The following is a 27,381-nucleotide window of genomic DNA, read 5'->3' on the forward strand; positions in this document are numbered from 1 at the left end:
GAGGACAACTGAGTTCTCTTGTACTGTGTATAAGCTGTAAGAAAAAGAAGAAATCAAACTTATATGAAATCACTAACATCTTCACTGGGCCACCTCACAGTGATTTTGGAAATCCTTTCCACCAAGCATCTGGAAAATACCTTCTTTGGAAGAAAAACCAAACCAGACTGCATAAAACTAGAGTATGTATTTAATTTATTTCCCACTTAATTTCATTTTTGAGATTCTACCATTTCAGAATCGCAAAACTCTTCTAAACCTTTTATTGAACCCCACTGTGTTTATGGTATCTTTGTCCCCAAACTTCTTACCTGCTTATCTCTCACCTTTCCTATATGCTCCACTGGCATTTTCAGCATCCATCCACCTTCCATGTGCCCCATGCTCTCTGGCCTTCTAGTAGCTGCTATATATAAATTTCATCTCAATTCCTCCAGTACACCCCCTATATTACATTTTTCTAAAGCATCTCTTCTTCCCTTTCTGCCTATACAGAATAGTTTCCATTTCAAAGATTATACCTCTCCCCTTGAAGTCTTTTTCAAGGCTCTCTTTCCAGCTTCTGCTTTCTAACTTGTTGCCTTATGCTTATATTCACATGCTTTTCTCACTTGTCTTCATGCAGTCTTCTGATTCTGTCCCAGTGAAGGACTCACTATTTCATTACTCTTCTCTGAAACTGCTCACTACAACACTGATCTTCCCAAAAGTTTCTTTACCCTTTTCTCCCTGAAGAAAATGGTATCTAGGGAAGGAAGCTTGTTTTAAGATGTCTATGCTGCTTCCACAGTGTCAATGTGTGCAAGCAGTTAATTATTTTTAAATAACATCTGTTTTGAGACAGGGAGAGTCTTTCTTCATGCTTTCTGTCAAATGTATCCAGAAACCCCACTTAAGCCACTGGGAACCCTTTCAAAGCTCCTTTCTGAGAGGACCTGCATCCAGCTCCCAGTATCCCAGAAGATACTTGTGCAGGCCTTCCAGAGTGCTAGGAGGGAGCAAAATTATCACAACTGTGCATACAGAATACAATTCTGAATGCAGAACTCAAAGCAGAGAAACAGATAATCTGGCTGCTGAAATGAAACCTGTACATTTGGATGTTACCCAATTTCTGCAATGTTCCCACTAAAAACCTGAACATGAAGAATATTCCTCACTAAAGGAACCAAGTTAGGAAGCTCCCAGAACAAAAGGAAAGCCACCAGTTCTGTGAAGAAAACATGACCCTTCTGAATCAGCCCTATTTTCTAAAGGACACAAATGAATTTCCTAGCAATTTGTACTCACAGTCTAGTTTGAGGGGAAAGAGAAAACTTTGGTGCTAACAAACAAAGCAAAAGCATTACTAATTTCTTTGCTTTTCAGATGACGGATAATTCAGTCCAGGAATTCTGGATGTATTTCCATGTGGCAGTCTGAAAAACTGGTTTCATAGTCCATGAAGTTGATATTACTATAGCAACTTGTAGTAGTGTAATGTCATTTCTCAAGAACAGCACAGCTATTGGGACATGGGCTCTCAAATAACAAATTATAATAATGTTACCGATTATAAAGATAAAGAAAATTATAAAGATAAAGAAAGGCTACAAAAAAAAAAGGCAACGAATATGTTGTGGTTGGATGGAATTTGGCCACCTAAGGCAACAGAACATAATTTTCTGAGTTGAAAAACCATGACTACAACTGACTAACACAGCATTGAATTTTCGTGAAAATCCTACTATGGTTCTTCCATACTTCCAGATACCTTAAGAGCTGTGGAAAATAATCTCACCTCTAGTATTCCCACCAATGCACACGACATTTTGCAATGAGAATAACAAAAATGGTGCATTGCAGCTTTCCAGTGGATGTGTTTCATTATGAAATGAAACATGGATGAAAGATGGACAGTGTCTAGTGGTATCCAGAAAGAGTTTTTCATTTTTACAAATATGTAATAGGTAACACAGGTCAGGTGCACAACTGACCCACCATGAAAAGACACTTAACCAACTTCTTTTGCAGTTTGATAGTTTTTTCCCTCTGCACTGACTTTCCCCTCAGTAATGTCAGCAGTGTGCAAGGGTCCATCTCCTGTCATATGGCACCAGTGCCAAGACCCACTGCCCTAGCAGAATTTCCAGGCAAACCAGACTGAAAGAATTGACTAGAAAGACCACTTAAGCATGTGCCTCATGAGGAAGCATATCTGTCAATGTGTCCTACTCAGGTGAGAATACCAGCAATCCCTGTTCCTCTTAGTGAATGAACAGAGGGTTTTAGCTAGCCTAGTACAGCTGCTCTCCAGTGTTTTTATAGTTCCACAGACGCTGGTCTGATCTACAATAAACATCTTTAAGTACTTCTTTCTCATGGTGAGAAAAGAGGATTGAAGAAAGTTTAGGTGAAGTCACAGCTAGCTACACATATTGCTAAAACAGAAAAATAAACTTGCAAAGATGTGATTATTTTTATAACGAAAAATCCACATTCTCTTTTGCTTTCTATCTCAGGCAGCCATGTGCTTTCTAGATTAAAAAAGATTAAAAAAAAAAACGTATTTACAGCGCTACTGAATCAGAATGGCAGGATCTTGATTTTGCAATATGTGACTCACGCAGTGAGTTGATATTCTTGCATAACAGGTATCCTTGCAGGTACTTGAATAAAAAATAATTTCAGACAAAACAGTTATTAACTTTGGAGGAGAGTTTAGAGACAGCCAAATTCCAGCATGACCCAGAGCTGTCTAGTAACTGATGCAGATAAAGGATGATGACACCTCTAAGTTGCCACTATGGAAGTTACACACCATCTCGACTTAAAAGAATTGCAATCATCTCTTCTTCTCCAAATACAACTGCTTAATGCTGGTACTGGGATCCAGACGCATGGAAACCTGGAAAATCAGAGGTCAGCTCACTGGCCACACCCAAATAAGCCACTAAATTGTCAAAACACTGGGCAGAGAGCCCAGCAAAGCAGAGCAGAAACACATCATGACCCCTTGATCCTTTCGGAGACAGGGTTATTGCTCCACACACCATGTCACAGGGGTTAAGAACCAGCTGACCCACTTTCACCACTTTTCAGATTTTCCAACTTCAGCTTTTGATGTTGTATTTAAAATCTGCAGGTAACCCTCCCCAGCATGCAACACATTACCAGTCTCTGCTCTGTACAAGCAACATATCAAGGGATAAACCAGAAACATTCTGAAATCAGAAACATGCACTGCTACAAGCAAGATATTTAAGCATGGAAATACACTATATTAATCACCATTACCATCTTGAAATGGCTTAGGAAACACTTGTTCTGCATAGCAAAAAGATTCTACCTACTGACAGGATGACATACGAATTATCTCACCTCTAGGACAATATCAGCCGCATCATGGAGACATAAGATCAAGGTTCCCACTCGTGTCAAGTTGGTTACATATGAGAAGGAAATCAGGCTGACTGCTACAACGTGATGTGTAAACATGATTCCAAAGTCCTAGAGCAGCAGAAGCAAGGAAAAGACACAAAAACAAAACAAAACAAAAAAACAACAAATGAAGCAAACACTGACATTCTGTATTCATATACAAAAATGGATGGGTGTTTCTTAAATCCAGCATTATATTTAAGTTATTAAAAAAGCTACTATATAAGTGCATTATACACCCTGCTCTATATTTCATTTAGACGGAATAAAATAATCATTGTATATAAGCCAAAAGCAAAAACATTATTGACAGCTAGGCAATGACCACACTTCTCAGTTCATAGTAATTTAACCTAATAAAGTAAACATTTGCAATTGAAGTTACTTTGAAAAGGCACATGTACATGCAAACCAAATTCCATCATACATTTTATGCACCAAGTAACATATGATTATAACAATATATATAACCATGTGCCAAATAATGCACCATTCAGAAGAGAGAAAACAGCTACAAAGGAAGGCTAAACACATTTTCAGTGCACCAGGACAACAGGCATCTGCCAAGGACAACTGAGAGAATTCCAGATCCAAGCTTTTATTTGTTTGTTTTTAATCAAGATGCTTTGTCTTCACACTGTAACAGGGTCAGGAAAGTCTTCAAATGAGCTGGTGCATCTCTTCCTAACTGGTTCTAATCCACTGCCTCCCAAATGACGCAGGCTAGCTGGTCTCCAGATCAGTAACTCTCAGTTATTTGGCCAGAAAGTATCTGTTACTATTGAAAAATCTGAGAGCGGTGATGCTCCTGTAAGTAACATCACATTCCCAGACACTTGCCACGGGGCAGATAAAGCAGAGGGAACAACCTGCCTGCCTGGACTATGCTCTGATTAATGAGAGACTGATTAATGAGAGAACAGGACCCGCAGAGATGAGACTCTTCTCAGCAAGGCAGGCACCAAGTCAGTAAAAAAGTCTTGTTGGCATTTGCTGAAGTACCTGCACAGCTTTGAGAAAGTGATATAAAAACCCTTAAGAAAATATCACAGGCAACATTTAACTGGGAAGTTTCTCTATGCACCAGATGCAAAGTTAGCACCATGGCTCCCAGCAGATCTAGTGCCTCTCATGCAGAGCTGTCAGAAAGGAGAGTGATACAAGCAGCCAAAAGGAGCAGTTCCCTCAGGCAGCCTGCTCACCAAGTGTATTGGAAAGTGGAATTTGGCTTTCTCATAGCTTTTGTGGGCCAGTCCTGCTGAGCTGTGGTAGTCTTCAGCTAAGTGGCTCACAACAGAGAAAGCAAAACTGTGCCTTTAAAGGGGCAGCACCTGGTTTGCAAAGGAACTGAAGGTACCTGTGTCGGGCAGGAGCTTTCCTATGGAAAGTGCCATGAGCTCCAACTAACAGAGGCGGGCGGCTCTGGAAAAGCATGAGCTCCAGCCCCTGACTGCACTGTCTCTTCAGTACTGAGAAGTGTAACTGCACAGCTCTCCTCGGGAATGTAGCAGGCACCACTGTTTTTAAGGATGTACAGTGCCACTGCCTCTCAGTACCAGCATGTGCCTTCCCTGCAAGGTACACCTGGAGTCCACGGAAAAACCTTCAGCTTGAGCAGTCTCACTAACTGGAGAGGGACAGGACCTGCTCCCAGCCTATCGCTTCCATTTAATGCTATCAGGTACTACAAGATCCTGTTTCCTGCTCCTCAGTAGGCACCACAAGTACTTTCAACACAAAACTGAAGAAGGGTAGGAAGGCAGGGAAGGGGAGAAAAGATTAAAAAAAAAGCAGAGACTCATTTGCCAGTTTAGTATACACCAAACATTTCTCAGCCAGGTTATCTGGCCCCCAGAAGCATGGAACACAATAAAATACATTCAGCAGTCATATCAAGCCATTGCTTTAAATCTGTTTTCTTCAAGCAGACAAAAGAAAAAGACAATTAAAGGTTGTTTCCCTTTCTGAGTGTCCTAAGGGAAAACAAGGGGATGGCATCTCAGTCATTTCAGTAACTACAAACCCACAGATGGTGCCCATTTCACCATCTCACAATAATAAAACCAGCAAAGCATCTACCTTATTCCATGGGCTCAGAAGTAAGCTAATATGGCTATATGCCTTATGGCCATACTCTAGCCTAGCTTTTCACTTCCCTCACCTGCATGTACTATGGCACTGTTCTTAATTTTCCTTCCAGATGCAATTATGTTAGCACATAGGCAGTCCTAATGGGGCAAAGAGTCAAGTAGAAAATTGCCTCTGTTTTCACAGCTGACACATTCATGTTCTACAAATACTAGATTTCTAGTCCCTCCTGGATATTCTTCAAGGCATTCCCGACAATATGGATTATTCCTAAGCAATCCTAATGTTCTTGGGCAGCAGTCCTCTGCATTTACATGAGTCTTCTTAAGAAAATGCTGTCTGGGGAACTCCTGTAATAATGTTTCCTAAAAGAGAAAATTACTTGACTCTGCCACCTCTGAAACAGAAGTGCTGGACTGACCTATGGAAAATTGTTGGAAAAAAACCTGGTAATGATACAAATAAGACTGCTTTGTTATTGGGATTGTTTCTTTCGTGTTTGTGACATTTCTTTAACTCATTAATTAATACTATGCTCTGAGAATGCTACCTGTTAGATTTTAATTATACACAAGGTTAATGAAGATTTTAGTTACACACAAGGGTAATGAACACATAGATACCAAGTGATAATACCTGTGTTCCCAGCTTACTCCAGCACTTTCACACATATATAGTGGAAGAGCAGCTGTACAGGAATGGGCTTTTTAATATTGGGGTTTTTCTAGTTAAACGCATTTCAAATCATATGTATGTTTGTGAAAGATTTATTTACAGAAGATTCATAGCCTCCAGTTGTAACTGCTGGAAAATGTCATGTCCCTATGTTAAGAAAATCTGTGGCTAAGAAAAGGAGAAAGAACCTATTCTAGACACCATCAGTGGGAAGAACACAGGGCAGACAGCAGAGAAACCCTGTGGGTCTCAACTTGTAGACAAGCCCTCTGGAATTAAGGCCTCTGCCACCCACATTTGTTTAACATGTCATATTCACTCATTGAACTGCCAAGTGGCCATAGAACATTAGTGCCACTGAAGGGGAAAATATCACCTTCATGGCTGATATTACAGATCAACAAGGAAAGGGAAAGGTCTGCAAAACATATCCAATCTAAACTGCTTCCACTGAAACAAAAGAAATCAATTCTCTGTGTCCAAGAAAAGTCTCTTTGAAGAAAGAATGCTAGTATCCTAATTTAGCAAAATATAGTGTAAATTTTCAAGAATAAAAAAATCAGTAGCCGAGAAAATTAGCAGCTACAGATAATTTTATTCTTGGAATGAGTGAACTGTCATTTTTTTTTAAAGTAAAACAGAGAAGCTCTAGGAACTTCCAAATGCTTGAAAATAAAAGGTGTGAATACACAGACAGGTCTGCTAGACCTTCTACAAACCTGAGTAGAAATTTTATACATTCCTTTAAATGTACCTATCAAATATTTTTCTATTAAACAATACATGAGATATCCAGAAAGCATGTAAACAAGCCTCATTGCTTTTTAAGGTTCATCAGGTGCTTGTGAAACGAACAAACTTCCATTTTTTTTCCAGTGTTTTACAAAACAAGAGCATGGGAAGCTGGAAAAACATGGTAAAACACCAATTCATACTAGATTTCAGTCTTTGAAAATGAACACCCTTAAGGGAGAATATCATTACAGCAACATAGTAGATATTTATGAAGCTAAAAGCATGCCATTCTAAAACTTTAGAAGTTGATACACACAGTTTACTGACTTAATGCCAATAGTAGGTTTGTGCAATGGCCTAGTTTGCTCACACCTCCGGTCAGGCAAAGACATTCTGGCGGAACTTGTAACACCTAAATAAAGATAAACAAGTATTTGAAAGTAAAAAAACCAGCTGGAAGTAATTTTTGAAGTCATCAGTTTGCTGTCAGAGAAGAATAAAATGGTAACAGAAAAAAAGCAAGTACATTTCTCTTGATCTACAGTAAGTAAAAGACAAGTGCTGGAGTTAGGCCAGTGCTGAGGGCTGCTGCTTCCAGCAAGGAACCACTGCACCTCTCCTTCAGACAAAACTAACTATAGGCAAAAAAGCACTTGGCTGAACTGCAGTGCACAAGACTCCCTGGGCACTTCTGACCACCCCAGAATACAACATAGACACTGTGTTGATTTTAAATTATTTTTATATACTTTTAAATACAGCCAGCACTGAATTTAAAGTATTTAAAACGATAACCAAGACTTAGATAAGAATATTCCTTTCACTGTAACATGAAAATATTAACAGCTCACTCAGGTTGAGAACTGTTAATCTGCTCCATACAAGCCAATTGTGAAATATTACAACTGCACCCGATATTAGCTGGGAAATTTCCTGCTTCCTGTTAAACAGATCTCTATTTCATATGGGCACCATTCCACACATTGCATACTGGGTGCATTACAAGGTTTCCACATTTTTTTCAACAAAGCCTTCTTTTAAAAGAGAATTACTATGGTGTTGAAAGGACTGGTGTCTCTGTCAAGCTTGTACTCCTTTTTGTCAACTATTGTTAAGTCTTTAGGACTAACATTTTTCAGCTCAGTGGGTTTCCTTGGCAGCTTGCATTCCAAACAGTTTTACAGTGTGACACCGGGGCACAGCTGCATTTTTCCAATCTGATCTTCCTCGTTATCAATTTTGCTTACACTACAAAAAGAGCTTTCTCCACAGCCCAAAACGGTGAGTGATCTAATAGGTCATTTATAAATACCACATCTCCACTGTTTCCTGCTGGTTGCTGATAATGAAAGGCTTTTGACTTGCTGTCATTGCACTGCAGATGTTGTGCTCCTGCTCTCCGCTGGACACTGCAGGTTCTCGGACACAGCAGGTGCTTGGGATGCTACTTGGATCTAATGCTTTGGGTTCAAGCATCCAAAGCTGTGGCTGGAGTGTTACTTGGCTGTTAGCGATCTCCTTCCCCACCTCCATGTCCCATCCCATTTCCATAGCAGGTTGCCCTAAAGTTTTTCTGATAACAAGTACAAGTCATCTATATACAACTAAGAAACAGACTTGCCTCCTGCAGCTTAATTTATTAGTTAATGTAATAGGTTGAAACAGTATGTCCCTGCTAGGACCTTAGAATTCTATAAAAGGACAGGGACCTATGCGGGGGGTGGCTGGCTGCGGGCACCCCTGGCCCGAGGGGAGGTGGGATCTCTGCCTCCCACACTCTACGCTGGGCCTTACAGAGTAGCTGCCACGGCTGGCACCATTAGATGGAGGGATGGAAGACAAGGTGTCCATCAGCCTCCTCCCCACGGCATGGCCTTGGAACATTTGCGGCTGCCGCGGCAGAGATCACCTGGCCACCGCCAGCCTGGGCAAGCTGTAACTCTTTCCTGACACAGACTGAGACTTCACACCCTAACCCTTCTCAGAGATGAGAGAAAAGCCCAAGTTGGAGACATGTAAAGTAACAATATGGAGACCGCAAAATCAGTAAAGGAAGAGTGACTTTTTTTTAAAGTGATAGAGATGATGAGTTGCCTTGGTTCTAGGCTGAAAATCTCCTATGGATTTTGGTAACAGGATAATCTTTTAAATCGTGGACAATATAAATTGGAGATGATGTGTGGATTTGAGCAAAGGTATCTGTGATGAACTGGGTGAATATTTTTGTGCCCCCTCTCAAGAGAGAGATGAGAAGAAGCCCTCTGCCAGTGAAGAAGTGAGAAGACCATCTCAGTTCCCTGAGTTGAAAAAGATCCTTTGTTTTTTTTGAAACAGCTCATTTTTAAAAGTTACCACCCCTATTTGTGAAATCCATGGCCCGTAGGTAGTCATGGGAAAGGCTGTGTGATATGGGAAGTTCCACAGATGCAGATTCTCTCTGTGAGCTGCTTTTGTGTGAAAGTTACCAAACCACAGGAGTGACTTCTCTCTCTCAAAGACTGTTTTATAAGTGGTACTGACCTGGAGTTCTGAGTTTTGCCTCTTTATGTTGTTTGTAGAAAATGAACAGTTTGTAGTGAGAGGGTTGGTTTTATAAATTAATTTATGTTGGGGTTTTTTTTTGTCTTTTCTTATTTTTCTCCTCTTAGTGTATATTAATAAAATCTATCTGGTTTTGCTTCTAAGGTGAGCCTGCTTTTGCCTTTTTCTCCCAAAATCCAATCTCTCAGTTAGCAAACAAATTTGGCAAATGTAAAATCACCACATAAATGGTACCGTGACTCAGATAAGCAAACCTAAACCACAACAGTCAATACTACTCTTGATTTAAATTCATCTCCACTATCATACAGCTCCCTTAAGCATTGTTTACCTCGGTTTGTGAAACAGAGAAGTTATACTCATTTCAAGCTCATGATTAACAGAATGTTTAGCATCTACAGACAATGCAAGCAAGAGATTTATATGTATTCATCATAAATTGGTTGTTGTATTTACAATTACTCTCCAATATCGATGTAAATTTTGTGGATGCTTTCTTGAGATTTCTACTTCTGGAATAATCTGGAAATCCAGAGAAGTGTGTTTCTATAAAGGTAGCTCTGGCATAGGACTCCCAGGAATATACTGTGGTTCTAAATGACAGGTAAGTTTATTCAGGTCATACTGCATCCTTCATTTACTCTTTTCAGAGTTATGCTTCTGCTGAAATTCTAATAAACAGGAATTTTTCATTAGCATAACCTACAATAATTTATTTAAATGACAGCTGAAGGAAGCACATAAAGATATTATAAAATCCTTTCAAATGTTCAAAAAACTAATTTTGAAACATCAAAGCCCCTGCAAGAATAGCTCAATGGAGTGTTATTACATAGGAACTGTTGTGTTGCTTCTTCTGCTATGGACTAGGATTCTCTTTGGAGAAGAGAACTTGGAATATGGAACAGGTTACAACTAATTCTGGAAAAATATATGCATTTGGACAGAGTTGGTTTTTTTTTGTTTTTTTTTTTAAATTAACAACACCCTAATAGCAATGCTCAGCTACATGACTGTAAGGGTAAATATTAAATATAACATCACTTTTTAATATTAAATGATTTTGCTGTCCTTTTGTATAAAAAACTGAAAGCCCTTACAGATCTTATCGCAAAGTGGTATTATGAATTTATGAAGCAGTCTTGACCTTTTCCTAGTATTTCATTGTTTAACTCCTAGAAGAAACAGTACATCTACCAGATACTTGCTGTTCAATTCCATTCAAGTCACTGCATGAAGGCAGAAAGTCTTTTGACTTCTATTTGCCCTTCAATATTTTCTCCAGGCTCTTCTTTCCATGTGAAGAAAAACCTCACATTATAATAAAAAGGAATAGATTAAGATAATCCCAGTTTCTCAGTGATTAATATCTGCAAGAGTTGAACACTAAAAACAACTGTATTTCCAGCTCACTGCACATGTAATACAGGTATTCCTCAAGTAAAAAATGATATGTTAAAGCTTAAAGCTTTAGGTGTTTTTAATCTCATTGTTCTTACCTTTCTTTTGACGTCAATGAATTGGGAAAACATTAAGGACCAGTAGAATGACAATTCAACTATGTAGTAGTAATGAAGGTCAGGCATCAGTGGCTGAAAGGTGGAGATGAGAAAAGGTTAATAGAGTCTAACTGACATTACAGGCAGCCGTGGTCTATAGGAGACACGCTTAATCACAGGGGATTATTGAATTATACATAAGCATCCTATATATAAAAAAAAAAGATTATGGTTGCCTCTTTCAAACTTTGATGGCTCTGGAAAAATAAAGCTCCCCAACATACTCTCTTCTAATGTTTTAGCCCTGACAATACTGTAACACCAAAAATTATGATGATGTCCTTTGGGAACCCAGAGCAAACTAAATTCTGAGTATTCCTAAGTCTCTTTTGAAAGTTTACTTGAAATATCTTGCTGTGTATCAGTAATGTGGGCTTAAAGCATAGCAAAAATACAATGCTAGAGTAGACTAGAAAAAAAGTAAGTTTATAATGTCATATAAAAAAGCTAGTTTATAATGTCATCTGCTCATGATGAAATATGGGCTTTGAGCAGGGCTCTTTATAATAGAAATGCCTACTTTTGAAGAACTTAACCGTTTTCTGGGCACATACTAACATTTGAAAGAAGAAAATAAATTTATCCAAGCATCTTGTCTGATATACAACATGGTTACAGAGTTGTTTCAAAGTAAAAGAAATAAAAACTAATAATGCATAATCAAAACCAACCTGGGGTAACTTTAAAGAAGGTAACTGGTGGCACACATAAACTCTTTGACCCTCAGCCTAAGAAAGCCCATCCTAGGAGCTACTCTAATTTCCATGCAAATGTGCCTCCATGATAGTCAAGTCTTCCATGGCAGTGATACACAGGGACACTGGCAAAGAAGCTCCTGAGGGCATCTACCAAGGGATCAGATAAATCATCTCCAGAGCAGCTTGCACTGGCACAACTATGCAACCAAGCAGGGTATGAGCTGTTTCCATTGGCAAGAGGTATTTCAGTTGCACCTTTTATTCCCATTCCCTTTTGCAAACAAGTTCTTTGCAGCTGAAAGCCAGTCCTTGGATTCCCAGGAAATGCTCTATGGGTGTTATTTTAATATAGACATATGCTTAAGCTTTACGAAAAATGTGTAACTCAAAATTCATCCTTTAAAGCCATTTCTTGGGCCAATATAACCCTTTTCTGAGTTAGAGAGACTGCCAACAGACTTTTAATTACATGTAATTAAAAAAGGAAAAAAATAAGAGCTTGCAATGAACTGCAACTATTATACCCATTATTGCAAGGGAACTCACTGGGGAAAATTTCTAGTAAAAAATTAGGATTTTCAGCTGCTTTATTAATAACAGCATTAGAATTTCTAAAGCCATACACAGCGATAGTGTTAGGCAATTCTAAAGATGTCACATTCCTTCTTGGATCAATAGTGTGTTTAACTTAGTTCAAATGTTAGGTTCCAGGTCTCCATAGACTTAACCTCAATAACTTAACCTGTGCTTACAGCTGTTGTCACCCAAATGATCCATTTGGCTGTATCTACAGTAAAGTCCAGCTGGATTTCTGCAGTGCATTGCTAGTAATTTACAAAGGAGTTGTAGCAAACAAAAGATTAGAGATTTTATATAGTTATGGAAAAAACCCACAGAACAAATTGAAAATCCAGTACTTAGCCCTGATTAGCACCCAGCAGACATTTTTATCTTCAAGACAATGATTTTCATAATGACTTTAATTTGATAATTTGCTTACGTTGGACCCTCACCGCTACTAGAATGATATTAGATATAGTAATTTTAGCTCCCACACTCTAAAAGTTGTAACCAACTTTCTAAATGACCTTGTTCTTCTGATAAGTCTGGTAAACATATGTTCTTCAATGAGTAAGCTTCATGGTCTTTTGTTATCAGTCAACCTCTTATTGCATGTAATAAGTCAAAAAACGTAGGAAACAGGGCTGAGAGGCACCAGTGACTGCAGCTGTATCAATCCAAGAAACAATTGTATGTAAAGTTTCAGCACTTCCCCCATTCAATTTCTGCTGCTGCTTCCCTAGAGTTGTTCAGTTCACTCTCCAGTCTCTGGGTGGAATTTAAGTCATTATTTCTTCTGAGGCTACACGACCAAATTCCTTCAACCTTTCTTGGATCAAGATTTCTGCTGAACTGTCTCCACTGAACTATTTCCAACAGAGACACAACCTTCAAGAAGAGCAGCATCCAAACACAGTTCTGTTCAGTCTGTCAAGGGCTGTTGACAGGGATTCATGTGTCTTTTGGACAATACTCTTCTTCATACTTTCCAGTCAGGCAATTGTGTTTTTTTCCCCTTCCCTGCTCTTTAGGGATAAAAAAAAAAAAAAAAAAAAAAAAAAAAGTACCCTAGACAGGTTAAATTCCTTAAACTGCAAACTCTTCTCTGGAGCTTTTAGAATTTAATGTGTAGAATTCAGGTGTGACAGCTATGCTCATCTTTCCCATCTTGAACTCAAGCAAGATGGGAAGAATCTAGCAATGTTCTGAACTGCTAAGTAGCCCACTCACACAGACATACTGGCACAAAGCTCCACCATAACAAAAACAGAGCTCTGCAGAAGTGTCATGCTTGCTTTTAGACAGCACTGTAAATTTTACCTGATATGGATACCCGCTCCAGCACTGCCTGGTGTTCCAAAGCCAGGGTGTCTGTAAGAAAGAAAAAAGCAAAACAAAGGTCTGTACACACCACCTTGTGCTATGTTAAGTGTATACATTTAATACTAACAAAGGGCAAAAATATAAGAACAGCTTTGAACTTGCATTTTTTGATCGAGGCTATGAAAACCGAATAGAACAAGGAGACTTCTCAGAGTTTCACGGCATGAATTAGGGAAACTTGCCTGTTTTTGCTTGTACCCCATGACGTCACTTTTGCAAGAGTGCAGACTGAAAGTAACCAGTTTGTGCTTGGATGGTCAGATCTCACACTATATTCTCAATAGCACAGGATATTTTGACCTCAGCCTGCCTAAATATTTTGAAGAAGATTCCTTGTATGTGCCATTATAAATAGGCATTCTTCCGTATAGGATCCATCCTTCATCTTTACATAGCCTTATCTGCTCTACATTCGAGTATAAAGGGGACAGAACATCATTAGTAAGTCTCCTGGATTAAGGCAGCACACAGCATACACTAACAGCATTAAATGCTTCCCCTAGATCACAGTTTTTCAAATAAATCCTCACTGCCTGAGAGAAGGCATGTTCTTGTTTTCACCATCAGGTGGAGCAGCACAGCTCAGGCAAACCGCAATTCCATGCTCATCCAAAATACAATGGGTGAGTGTCAAGGCAAGAAAACGGACGCTAGGCAGAATGTTAAAGCCCCAGGCTGAGGATCAGGCTAGGTAGGAATGATTTTTGAATATGCCCTTTAATGAAAAAGAAGATAAAATAAAATTTTCACACCCATGGCCCCAGTGCTCCTGAAATGGCAAAGAAAAATTCCTACAGTAACTCAAAAGGTATACCAACATTTGAAGTAACAGACCTCCCAAAGTTTCTGGTAAGCCTCTCTCAAGGATGCTGTAAGAATGATTGAAGTCCATCCAAACCTATCCTTCCCTCCATTATAAGTAACTTCACGGAACCAATAATTGGTTCAAACTTCTCCACAGCATTTACTTTGCTATAGAAGTAAAATTGTACTCATTTCATGCAATAAAAATAGTCTTTGGAAGCCATAGCACCTCTGGAAGACAATATAAAGAATCTAAAATATTTCTGTCTGACAGCTGCCTAAATTAGATCTACACAAATATTCTAGGATAATTCATAGTTTTAGCCAGGTTTGAAAAGCTGTAACTGTCTTTCATATTATATTCAACAAAAGAGATGCTTCCTACCCAATTATTTTGCTGCCTAAATTACAGGTCCTAGCAAAAAATGCATATTTTTTTCTTTCAAATATTATGACATCTTAAGGCTTCTTCATCGAAATGTTTGCTGCAGGAGCTACAGATACAGAGCTTTATGTGCAATTAAAATGCTGATTGCTTAATAAAATAGGCCTTACTTGATGAACCCATAACCACAAAGCCCTAAAGGGTATCACAACTGACAAATAATGTAATGTATGCATTAAGCCTCAAAGGCAAATACAGCAGAACATATGCCCCTTCTGGGCCACATAAGGCTCAGAAAGCCATGCTGCCATCTCAGACAAAGTGCTTCTCAGTAGCTGTTTGGAAACCTAATGGATCCTCTATGGGCAAGAGCACTTAAAATAGCAGGGCTCCCACACCACGTTCTTACCCTTCTTTCCTCCCCAGTCGCCCCTCTCCCTTGACTTGCCTTGGCACCTCTAAGTTGCTCTTAACAGCTTTAGCAGCAGCGCACTTTGCTTATGCTTGTCCTGGAGGATTTTAGGGAAGAGGCAGAGTGTCAGAGGATGTAAACAGCTGTTCAATCGGTTGAGATTTACAGTATTAAGGAGCAAATCACCATAATTCCCTTACAGGAATACCTCTTAAAAAGGGAATGACTGAGGATTTTGAAAATCCAAACAAAACAAAAAAAACCCTTCCAAAATTATCTCTGATGTTTGCATGCTTAGCCAGAAACCTTGGGTTGTTTTGTATCCATTGCCTCATTCACTTCTCTCTAGAGAATGCTTTTAATTCACTCCTGGCTTTCAGAAAGCACTAGGAAGTGAAAATCTCCAGGTCTTGCTCAAAATACTGCTAGTATCTAGTATGTGAAAGGTCAGTTTTGATAGTAAATGGAGGGAAAAAAAAAAAAAGAAAAAAAAGCAGTACAATAAAAAACTTCCCATTTAGGAGTATCACACAGAGCAGTTATGCACCTGATTTAGTCATGACCATTGAGGGCAGGGTGTAGCTCCCAAAAGGGTTCTTCCAAAATTCTTAGGTAAGAAACATCTTCTGACTTTTCCATCAAATAAAGAAATCTGGCTGCTGTTTTTACCAGACTCCTGCATGTAAAAATCCAGGAACATCATTACAAAATCCCCACATTTCACTAGAGCCAATTTATGCTCAAAACACATTTCAAATCAAAGTACGACATCTTTAGTCCAAAAATAAAAGATTTTAAGTTGCTTTTGAAATTAGAGAGCTTTTGAACCTGTAAAACAAGACAGAGCATATAATGTGTACATGTTCACTACTCTCATAAAAAATATTTTTATATGGCTTGGTTAATGTGTTTGAATACAATTTTGTATCATTTGTCTCTGACAGTTACAAGCAATATTAAATGGAACAGAAATTAGCACTATTATTTACAGTCAAGATAATATATACTTTTAGCAAAGCTTTACTGATCTTATTTTTGGGGGGCTGATATAGGCAAAGATGTCAAAGATGTCTCACAGCATTCGTATCTACATCCAGCAAGTTACAGCAGGTCCTTGCTCTTTGCAGAAACATGTGGTACAAAGTAAGGCCAGAAGATTTCCTCTTCATTAGCATTCACTTAACCCCAAAAATGCTGTGTGCAACTTACTCTTACCCCAGGAGCAAACATTCACTGTCTGACACGTGTACAGTACATGACACAGCCACACTCTTTTCCTCAACAGCAGCTGCCTTCTCCCAGCGCAGGCAGAGGAGTGGCTCCTGCTCACACAGGGAGACCCCTTGGTGTATCCCAAGCTTTGCACTTCAGCTATTCAAGAGTGCAACTGCAACAGCAGAGGAGGAGACTACCAGCTTTCTGTTCACTACAAAATACAGTGATATTTAACACTTTTCACACATTTTTTATTATCCAGGAATTGAAACTGATAGCCTTTTAGTCAACAGCACCTTTCATAACATTAGCAGAAGAACAATTCTTCATTATTAACAGGGTTTTTGGGGTGATGGGTAGCAGTTTTTTGGTTAGGTTTAGTTTGTTGGTTGGTTTTATTTTTGTGCATTTCTACTTGCTTAAATTAAATAGTACCTCAATTCTCATTTTTCCCCAATTATGGCTAGGGATTATAGCATTTTTTTTCTTTTTCAATGTATTAATAAACATTCCTCTTAGACATCACTCAGTTGAATAAGCACTTGCTGAGAGGTAATTTGAATTGCTCGATTTCTTTTTTTTTTTTCTGCAACACCTGCATCCTCTTGGTGTGGTATGCTGGATGGCTGCTGACATTAGAAAGAAAGTTAAATTACTAGGAACACAAAAAGTGTCCTTCCTTACTTTCCTCTGCCAGGGGCTCTATGTTCTACTATTAAAATTACTTCATCCGTGTATGGCAAACCCAAGTTATTCTCTTAGATACAAACTCCACAATGACCGTGGGCTTCCTTTTCCATCTTCTTACTTGACTCAATGAAGATCAGCATAACTGTAGACTACCACAGCCTTTCACTCTTAAGGAGCATATATAGCCATGACAATATTTGCTTCTGCATATAATGTACAAACAAATACATTCTTTTCCTTTTTAACTACAGAAAAATTCCTTGGTATTAATAGTTGTAAAATAAGCCACTGTTTTACAAGTTACAGAAAACTACCTTTTTTCTCACAAGTATAAATATTTTGCACCTTCTTTGTCTCCAGCAGAAAGAAAGTGAAGCTTTTACTCATTGTTCCTGATTTTCAGAAAATTCGTAAAGCTACAACCAGAACTTTCTGAGTCAGCTTTTCAAGGTTTCTGTCATTATCCACTAAGTCTGCCTGGCCTCCAAGGACTTCAGACTTACAATGTTTTGGAAACTGTGATTTCCTAAATATGTGTGCTTTTTCCTACTATCCTCTGAAAAATTGCCCTGAATATAGCAACATCTCTTGTTACTGTTGCATTTGTTTTGCTACTACTTAAGAATTTCTCATACTAAAGTTTGACTGATTTATAAAACATATAAGACAGTTTCCAGTCTCTTCTGGCCATGCAAAGCAGGCTCTGAGGGCACAACCTTAGCAGCCAACGATGCCAAGAGCACAGGCTGAACTGTGCAATGAACTGACACTCTGCAAGCACCACTGCAAGCCACCTACACATCAAAATTATGTGTGCTTCCCTCTATCCACAAAATCACTGAGTTCTGACAAAACACCATGCTGGGAACAAAGAGAACTCAGCAAAACAACAAAATGCATGGCAACTATTTTGCATCAATTTGTGCATGTTCTTCCTTCCAGTGACTGTAATTTGGTTTAGGATACAGTTGCTTCACACCAGGAATAGAATTTTCATAAATCCTTCACAGATCTAACCAGTCATTGGAATTTCTTGGCATAGCTAACTACAGAAGTGAAGACAATATGACACATTGTCAGCGAACCTCCTGAGGTTCTCTTTTCATATATTGTGACTAAGCAAGCTGTTTTAAGTTTTTGCAGAACTGTTTTTTTTTTTCTCTAGAGTTTAGTGCTTTGTGTCTGTAGAAAAAAGATTTTTAAGGGAAAAAATGCTTCTGCAATGAAGAGTGCTCAGTCTTTCCTCAACAATCTTCACTGTTGACTTCCAAACATAATTAAAAATTATACTTCTGCTAATGGGAAATCATAAAATATAGAAGAACTCATAAAGGCCAAGATTAATAACAATCACTGGAAGATGCACTTGACATTCAAATGCAAATACATGTGTGCCCAAAAAAAAAGGATTTAGAAAAAGTATGAATTCAAGTTTTGATGTATTTACATAAAATGATATTTGGAAAGGCAGGGTAAGCTCCATGCACACATCCAATTTTCTCTTTAAAAATATTGTGTACAGAGATCTGGAGCTTATGTCTTGTGTTGATAAAAATTTACTTTCAACTTCCTTATGCGAAAAATGAAGCTGGCAAAAGGATCTTATAATTAGAATCTGGAAGGGTGCTAACATTGATTAAGGCAATGCACTGAACAGAACAATACTCCGGACAGAGAAATTGGTGACTGTAGCATCTCCTCCCCCTCCTCTCCCAGACAGCCACCAGTCCCCTTACCAAGCCCAGTGAGCAAAATATTTGCTCTCTTTTGTATACTACCTTTTGTATTCCTCTGATACTTGCCCTGCTAGTTGCTTTGTAGTAAAAAAACTTCTAAAAACTTTTGCCTTCATGTGTAATGGCAACATTTTCAAGGACTGTTTGGTCATGAGCAAGCTGAGTGGCCAGTGGTGCTACAACATTTTAGAGCAGCTGGAGGTCTACATAAATATTACAGGAGCTAGGCTAAAGCTCCCAGAAACATTATTCAATGTATTTTGTAGTTCCTCAATCTACACTGTAGGAATTGTACATAAAACATAGTGGATGCATTCACCCGAGCACTCCAGACACCTGATAACCCTCTGATGAAGCAAAGCAGCTGCACACCCACTAGCTTTACAGCTGCCTTCTATTTTTGATCACAATGCCAGACCACATCAATTAGCCTAGCATTTGCATCTAAGAGGATATTTATGGATTTACTTTTTTTAAAAAGACAACACATAACTGCATGCCTGAAATTAGTTTGTTTAGAGAGAGTACTTAAGTTTACATTGGAAAACCTTAGCTTCATAAGAGGGAGATCTGCAGAAAATTAAACCTTTAAGAGACCAGGGAAAATCCCAAGAACAAATCATTAAAAAAATAAAATGGGGCACTTCAACCCTTATTGATCACTGCAAAGTAGCATGATTTCAGACTACTCCTAATTTTCCTACAGGATGCAGCTTCAACAAAGCTCCAGGGTTTCCAGTGCTCTGATACTATGGTTACTCAAGGGCATACAGGAAAGTGGTTGATAATTAAACTCACCATTACATATCTACTTTCTGTAATTATGTTTCTATCTGTGGCTGCTCTGCCGGAAGAGTGCATGTGTCTGATTCTGCCAGCCACTGCCTTCCAGTACCATGTGTTGATGCAAAGTGTTTACCAGATTCATTGTACTGATGATGATGTTTTGGAAATCCTTAGGCAGCTGCTTTCCTTTGCAGGATTCACCGTGGCTTGCTTCACTGACATATAACATGCTCTACCACTGCATGCAGTCCACAGAGGGAGATAATTTTTTAATAATAAGAGCAACTCCATACTGAGGTAAGCAGCAAGATAAAATTTCATGCCTAAACCCAAATGTTAAGAATGTGGTATTTATGAACCCTACACTGCATACTGGAAAAACACCATATATAGAAAAGCCAAACAAAAGCCCCAGCTGATGTGTTTTGCTGTACTTCCACACAGGCACATTGTAGCAAGGTCTCAAAATCATCCCTGACAGTCTGAAAATTAGAAAGTTACTGCAACTGCAGAATTTTTAACAGAAAATACAGGTTTTCTCTAGTTTCCCAGGGCCAATATTTACCCCTAGAGAGGCAAGGATGTGTTTGAATCACATGGTGCCATTATGGGCAGGTGGTGAAGAAGACCTTTCATTAGCGAACTACCCACTCTCCCATCAGGACCAATCCAACTCCTGGCCCCACAGAGAACACCCCAAGAATCACATTTCATGGTGTATATAATAATGCACAAGTACTAAGTACTGAATGAAAAAATCCCAGTGAGACAATCTCTCTCATTTTGTATTTTCCTCTATCAGAAAGAAAGGGTAAAGGTTAATGAATTTAAATATAAAAACACATTTTGCAAGGAATTTTTTCCTGCTCAGTTCTGAGTCAGTGACCATAATAACATTTCCTTCTCTAAAGCAAACAAAGACAGCCAAAATAATTTCCCAAAATGTCTAAACCTACATAAAATGTTACATTCATGTTCCTTCTGTTTTTCACCTTCCCCTCCTGCTGAGGAAGTGTGAAGACACAAGTCTTTTGTTGTTTCCATTTGTCATCTGCTGGTGGATCTATTCTGACATGCAGTTTTCTGCAACTGATCTATTAAAACAACTAGCAATAAGACTGGCTGGTATAAGACAGGGGAACTATCATAAATTGTATATTATTTTGTTTCATAAATTGCAAATTTGTATTAAGTTTTAGTATTAAACGATAAACAATAAATTTGTGCCACAGCAAAAAACCTAAAGTAATTGGGCAAGAGGAAAAAACTTTATCTTCCTCATCTTCCAGAGCCTACAATTCCTGGGGACAGGACAAAAATCCCTGTTGAAACTCCAGAAGTTACCTTTGAGATAACAGCATTTAAAAAACAGAAGCAAAACTCTGAATTAGATTCAAATTTACAGCAGATTTTTTTCTCTACTGCTTAAAGATAAAATGGAGCAGCTTAATGACTTGGAGCACTAATGGTATAAAAATACACATTGTTCTACAGGTTTTACTGATTTATTTGAGAATACAGCTCCCTTCCTCCAAGTCATTCCCTCAGTAGTGAGTTCAACTGAACAAGGACAACACAAAGCACCAGTTACATTAGTAATAACCTGTTCTGATATCCAAACATGTACTCTTTGCTCAGGTTTAATTAGCTGTGAAAAACAGGACTGTTTCACTAATTTGAATAGAAAAGCATGAAAAGCTCATGGCAGTAGAGTGCTGAGCTAATACTTTGCTACAGGTATGAATGAGCCACCTCAGTTTAGAGATGAATTAAAACTGTTTTTATCACAAAAATGCCCAAATATAACACTTTGTGAAGTACTTCTTGTACATCTGCCATTTTTATGATATGACCCTGAAAATTTTTCAGTCTTTCAGAAAGCTGGGCTGCCAAGAAAATGACTACTGTGCTGAAGGGAAAATTAGCAACCAGTCCACAGGGGCACTTGAGGTGTGGCAGGCTCTCCTTCACTGCCCGGAATGACAGTGTAATGCACACACAGCAGAGATGCTGTACATGGCTCAGTACCAGCTTAACTTGCCAAATGGATGATTACATAGCATTTACTTACTACTCTGATGTTATTAAATACCCCCAGCTGGATTCAAAACAGATAAAGTGAAATTCAATTCTAGATGTATTTTTTAAATTAGTGTGTTGCTTTTCCTTCCCATGATTATGTAAAATTTGTCCTCATTGTCTACATTTCAAAGTCCTGTTGCCATCAGTGTCCTATTACTGAATTAGGATCCCATTGATATTGTCCTTTTGCTTTTTCTTTCAAAAACCTTCAGTTTCCTTTCAGCCACAAATAAATTCTGCCAGCTTGCTTAGCTTAGTGCTCTTTTGCCTGATCCAGTTATTATCTTAACTTCCAACAGCTTATACAGTGAATTATTTCCTATGCTGACTTGCCTTCTCTTACAAAGCCTCATTGTCCAAAATGCATTCATTTCCTTGTTGATGTACACAGAGGTACTGCAGTCATTTAAAACTAAGCTTCTCCAGTAGCTTCCATCTTTCTCACAGCATGACTCATGATCTATATCTCAAGCATCCAAAACACTCTATTTATCTCTCCTAAATGTCCTCAACAATTTTAATGCTCTTTTGAAGATATATCTGAATGTGCTGGAAATTCCTTTTCCATGAGATGGCATCTAGCTATGGTCTTCCTGGAAACCGTTTCCACTCGCAATGCTTATTTAAATATGTAATATGGCATTTCCCCTTTCTCACAATAGCATTCTTCAAAAGACTCTAGAGCACTAGTATTCTTTTTTGCTCACTCAGTGAATTAGGAATTTTTTTATTTATCACCTAATGTTCAGCCCTGCTTTCATGGAAAGGAAAAAGATTATAATTCGATTTAAATATCCAAAATTATTTTAGCTTAAAAATTTTCATCATTTACAGAAACTCAGCAATTGGTTTTACAAGTAAAAAATAAAAAAGGTAATAAAATCCTCCAGAGAATCCAAATCAATTTTAAACCAAGCACAATCTGCCAAAGGCAGGCTTTATTTCCTCCCTTAGTTGTCTACGTATCACATTATCCCTCTGTTAATAGCACAGTAAAATATCAAATATCAGCACCGTGTTAAGAGGGCTCGAGAGTGGCCTCTGGCATTCTTCATTTAAATGAGAATATTTATCCAGCATTGGGCAAATAAGCTGACTGAACAAAAGGAATTACAAAGCTTCAGTAAGAGATAATATGACAACCTTTTGAGAACAATGTGGGAAGGAAACATGACAACAGATTCAGACTAGAGCAGAAAAAGTGCCCAACAGAATACCTGCTTCAATTGATTCAACAATGAAGGAGAAACCAAGGGCTCTGGAAGTAAACCTCCTGCTTCCCAACTTTTGCCACAGTGTTGTTTTCAGCTCTGATTGAAACCAAGGTGGTAGATATTTTCCAAACTCATGCTTTGGTATTTCAGCATTAAATCCAGAAAAAAATAGCCTGCTTTAAGGAGTCTTATTCTATGAATCAGATGATCAGACATAATATAATCCAAACAGTGGCATGAATTTTTCCAAGATGCTGCATTTCTTGTATTGTTCTGTTCCACAAAATATCCAGCAGCATTAGTTTCATGAAAAAATAGATGCAGCAGGTATGGCAGGATAAGGTGGAAACAAAACCTGAAATACTAACTATTCTGACATAGGTAATTTTTTTCTGCTCCAAATGATGTAACACGCAATGTGCTCTGCAAATAGTTTTCCAGTAGCTGAGGAACTTTTATGACAAAATCAAGTCTGTCCTACTGCTTCAAAGACTGAAAACTATCTAGAGCACTGGACATGTTGAACACAGCGATTTAATTTTATGAAGTGGCTGTGCATAACAATCATTATTTTCTTGATCTAAGGTTAACAGTCTCAATAACAGGTGAACTGTAATACAGAAACAATGTCAATAACTAGCCACCACTTTATTGACCATTTCTTTTTTTGTATTTCAAATTAAGGTGGTCTGACTTTAGGCTCTAAAATTCTGGAGTATGAGCAATCTGAAATGGCATTTACAAATTCTACACTACTCTCTCTGGGCTGTAACATGTGCATGTATCACTGCTGCTATTTTATTCCAGAAAGAGGCAATGAATATGCCAACTCAGCTAAGCAGCAGAATGCAACATTCTCTTTCACAAAAAAGCATGAAGCCAGTTTCTCTCTACATGCACAGAGAAACTGTGGGCCACTAATGAACATCTGCTGCCACTCAGAAGCTCACTGGCTCAGTGGTTAGTGCACACAGGAGGATAAGCACTTCATTTTCTTCATCTGAAACATCCTATAGTTTCAATAAAGAGGAACTTTCATAAAAGAAGAAGTGGAGCTCTACCTGTCAGGTTTTTTTTCCTTCATACTACCCTGCTATTTTCTATTTGCCTTCCATACACTTATGTCCCTCTATACTTTTGGAGTCAAACTTACACTTCAAAATGGCTTTCCCTGTTCTTTTGCAAGCTACATGTACCACTAGAAATTGTAACTACCCACCAGACAGTTCTCAGTTCTTCAGCAGGGGATGACTCATTAGGAAGGACACTCAATCAGCTGCATTCATACAGAAGCTTGTTGCACCCAGCATTTTTTAAATATAGCCACAGCATACTTGTATCATCTTCAACACCAAATTTGAAAAACAGCAAGATTTGTTTATCCAGACAGACAATTCTTTTCCAAGTAGAATATCTACATGCAATTTCAGGTTTCCCAATCTCAGTATAGACTTCAGAAGACTCACAGAAAATTCATCCTCTTCTATGAGTTTGTAATTCTCATGGGCAATTAAAGGAAGGAAATTAAATGTGAAAAGTCTATATATGTCACCTGGAAGCTTTGCTCCCATATGCTTGTAAAGATTTTTCATTTTACAGCATTATACAGGCACTGCTTAGCACCAAGGATGAACAAGCAAGAAACAAGTCCTGAACTCTTTGCTCTGTTTCTTTATCACCAAAGATAATGATACTTTTTTCCATTTAATTGGAGCACAATCAGACCATTAACACTTAATGAGCAAAGCCACCATTTATTTAACTACAAATACTACTGAGGAAAACAAAAACATTATCTCATTCCTATGTTAATGATAAGGAAAGCAGTCAGTTTAATGCCACTGGAACTTAATGTCTTGTGTCACTACTGGTGTGGTGCTCTGCAAAGAATTGTTTTGTAGACATGCAAATGAAACAAATGGTAGAGCTGAAAAATCTCGGTTTCATTCAGAAAGGGAAGAATTTGCATGTACATGATCAAAGCAGAAATGTATTTGGTAACTTATCTTTTATGCTTCAAATATTAGTGATTTATAAAGACACAAATAATGTGATAGTGAATGCTGGCTTCAGTCCTTCAAGGCCAAAACATCTCATTCAGAAGTCTGAAAACTAAGATGGGATGGTCACATTGAGCATTTGCCATTTTACCAAGAATGAGGATTGGAAAGGTGAATGCTTCACATTAAATGATTTTATGGGCCACCCACCCACTCTGCAGTCACAAATAATTTAAACCTGCTTTAGGAAACGATGAAGACTGGAGCTGGCAGCTAGTAAAAAGCTTCTCTTTCAAAGTTGGTACCTTGATCCGTTTCCTCACACAGTAGAATACTCATTAACAAATCTGCTTTTGAAAATAATATTTGAGGTAGAAGGTGGACAACTTGAACTCTTTAACTACGATTACACTGATTCTCTCTTCTCATAAAGTATCAGAAATGACACAGGTGACTTCAAAACCTGATTATGATGACCTATTTCATCCCTCAGTGCATTAGCCATCACACTGCAAGGCATGCTCTGAAACACAGTGTTATGGGATCAAGCGACCATACGGCACATTAATGGATGAAGTACACATAAAATGTAAGTGTTCAAGGAGGCAGAGGGAGAAAGCAATTGCATGCTGCTCTGGCCTACACTTCCCCTGGGGCTGACTACTGCAAAATAGCTGAGACAGCTCTGATGTGCCCTCTCTACACAGGAACATCATTATTCCTGCTCACACCAAGTTGCTTTGCACCTGGGACAGCCTCAAGAACTACACACATAAAAAAGATTAGTACAACCTCTTTTACTTACAAAGCACCAGAGACATTCTGGATACATTTTCTTGTGCCAAGTTTTTGACCAAAACAAAGATTATGTGAACATACAGAGTGCTCACATTCCCCTAATTTCACCTCCTAGAATTACAGAAATATGGCCTGGCTTGCACAGAAGCTCTGAGAACTAGTCACACTGTAAAAAGTTTGCATCACAAAACCGTATTACTTTCTACTGGAGGGTTAAAAGACCTGTGTCAGAGTGCTTAGAAGCTTTTAATACCCTTCTCTTTTTAAATCACCTGAAACACAGCACTGATGGGAAACTCCACAAAAACTTCCTTCCACTCTACATTAGAAAAAGAATAGGCAAAAAAAGGTATTTTTCTTTCTAAAACACTAATGCATTTTGTTTGTTAGTAAAAAGTAACCTCTGTCAGAGGCATTTAAGCAAGGATGATGATGAATCTGAGATTAATACTTTGGTAAGCCTTACTGCTAGCTTAATTCCTATAATGAAAAGTAATCAAGTGAACTAGGCATGTTGCTACACCATTTTTTCTTTTAAAACCCCATTAAATATTGATAAGAACTTATATTCCTTACAAATGTTAGTAGCAAAGCATTTTATGAATGCAAATTAAATTTTAATTTTCACTCCTCAAGAAAATAGACTTTATGCCTGTGCTTTATATTATACCTGCACAGGCCTTCAAGTTTGTGATATGTTATGAAAGCATAATAATATAAGTGCCTACCTTTTTCAGGAACCGTACTCCATAGGTAAATATATAAAGGTAAAATGTAAATCTCCACCTGCAAAAGGTACAAGAGATTAACTCTAGGATACCAGGTTTACATATTTTACAGTTCAACACATGATTTCTTATTTCACCACCAAACCACCACACCCTGGTTACATTAACAGAAGTTAAAGCAAAAATTTGGTCTGGTTTTCTACAACTTTTGTTATCAAGCACTGTGTTCATTTGCCTGCTTTTCCTGGCCTCTCATTAGCTCTCTGAAAATACTTGCTAATTGTATCTAAACAGGGGAAAAAATCTTCACACATTTTCAAGGACAATTAAGTTTTTAAAAGTTTGATGAAAACTAACAGGACAGTGGAGGAGAGAGGACAATTTACCCATCTGTTGCAGGGAAAGTTCATCTCTTATTAGACACCAGGAAAAAGATAATAAGAAATTTTATTAAGAGTTCAACAGGTGACTTGGGAATACTGCATGTCAAATAGACTCTTTAGTAACAAAAAGTGTCATTCACAATGAGCTGGAAATTCACTTGGCAGATTCCAGCACTTCACACTTGGTTTTAGGGAGCGCATTAGTGTTCAGATAGATATGATGGATACAGATATATCTCCATAATTTACATCCACTTCCCATGCATCTCTTGATAAAAATTATCTACATTTTCCCAAATGCACTCAGAATAATTGCTGAGCTTCTGATTTTTCTTTTCAGATAGAGGCAAACTAGAAGCTCAGAACAGGATGCCATGGAAAATAAGAGAAACCACTAGGAGATTTAATACAAAATCATCATTTCCCCTGTCTTTCTCCAAGAAAAGAAAAGAAGTCTTCAAGAAAAGAAGACAAGACAAAGTAACTTC

General features: G+C 38.2%; 1 protein-coding gene across 2 annotated transcripts in view; it reads right to left on the reverse strand.

Annotated features, from left to right (window-relative positions):
* CERS6 (ceramide synthase 6) overlaps nt 1–27,381 on the reverse strand; it is a gene marked incomplete at its 5' end in the record, with an annotated part of 95,502 nt that overhangs the window by 18,964 nt on the left and 49,157 nt on the right. For both annotated transcript variants that reach the window (XM_083864753.1, XM_083864754.1), the window contains 4 exons: nt 3,361–3,489; nt 10,959–11,051; nt 13,598–13,648; nt 26,511–26,568. In XM_083864753.1, coding sequence (XP_083720879.1) covers nt 3,361–3,489; nt 10,959–11,051; nt 13,598–13,648; nt 26,511–26,568 — 331 coding nt within the window. The remainder of the gene's footprint in view (nt 1–3,360; nt 3,490–10,958; nt 11,052–13,597; nt 13,649–26,510; nt 26,569–27,381) is intronic.

The sequence above is a fragment of the Zosterops lateralis genome (genome assembly GCF_965231275.1).
Source record: "Zosterops lateralis genome assembly, chromosome: 7".
In the NCBI taxonomy this organism is placed as follows: domain Eukaryota; kingdom Metazoa; phylum Chordata; class Aves; order Passeriformes; family Zosteropidae; genus Zosterops; species Zosterops lateralis.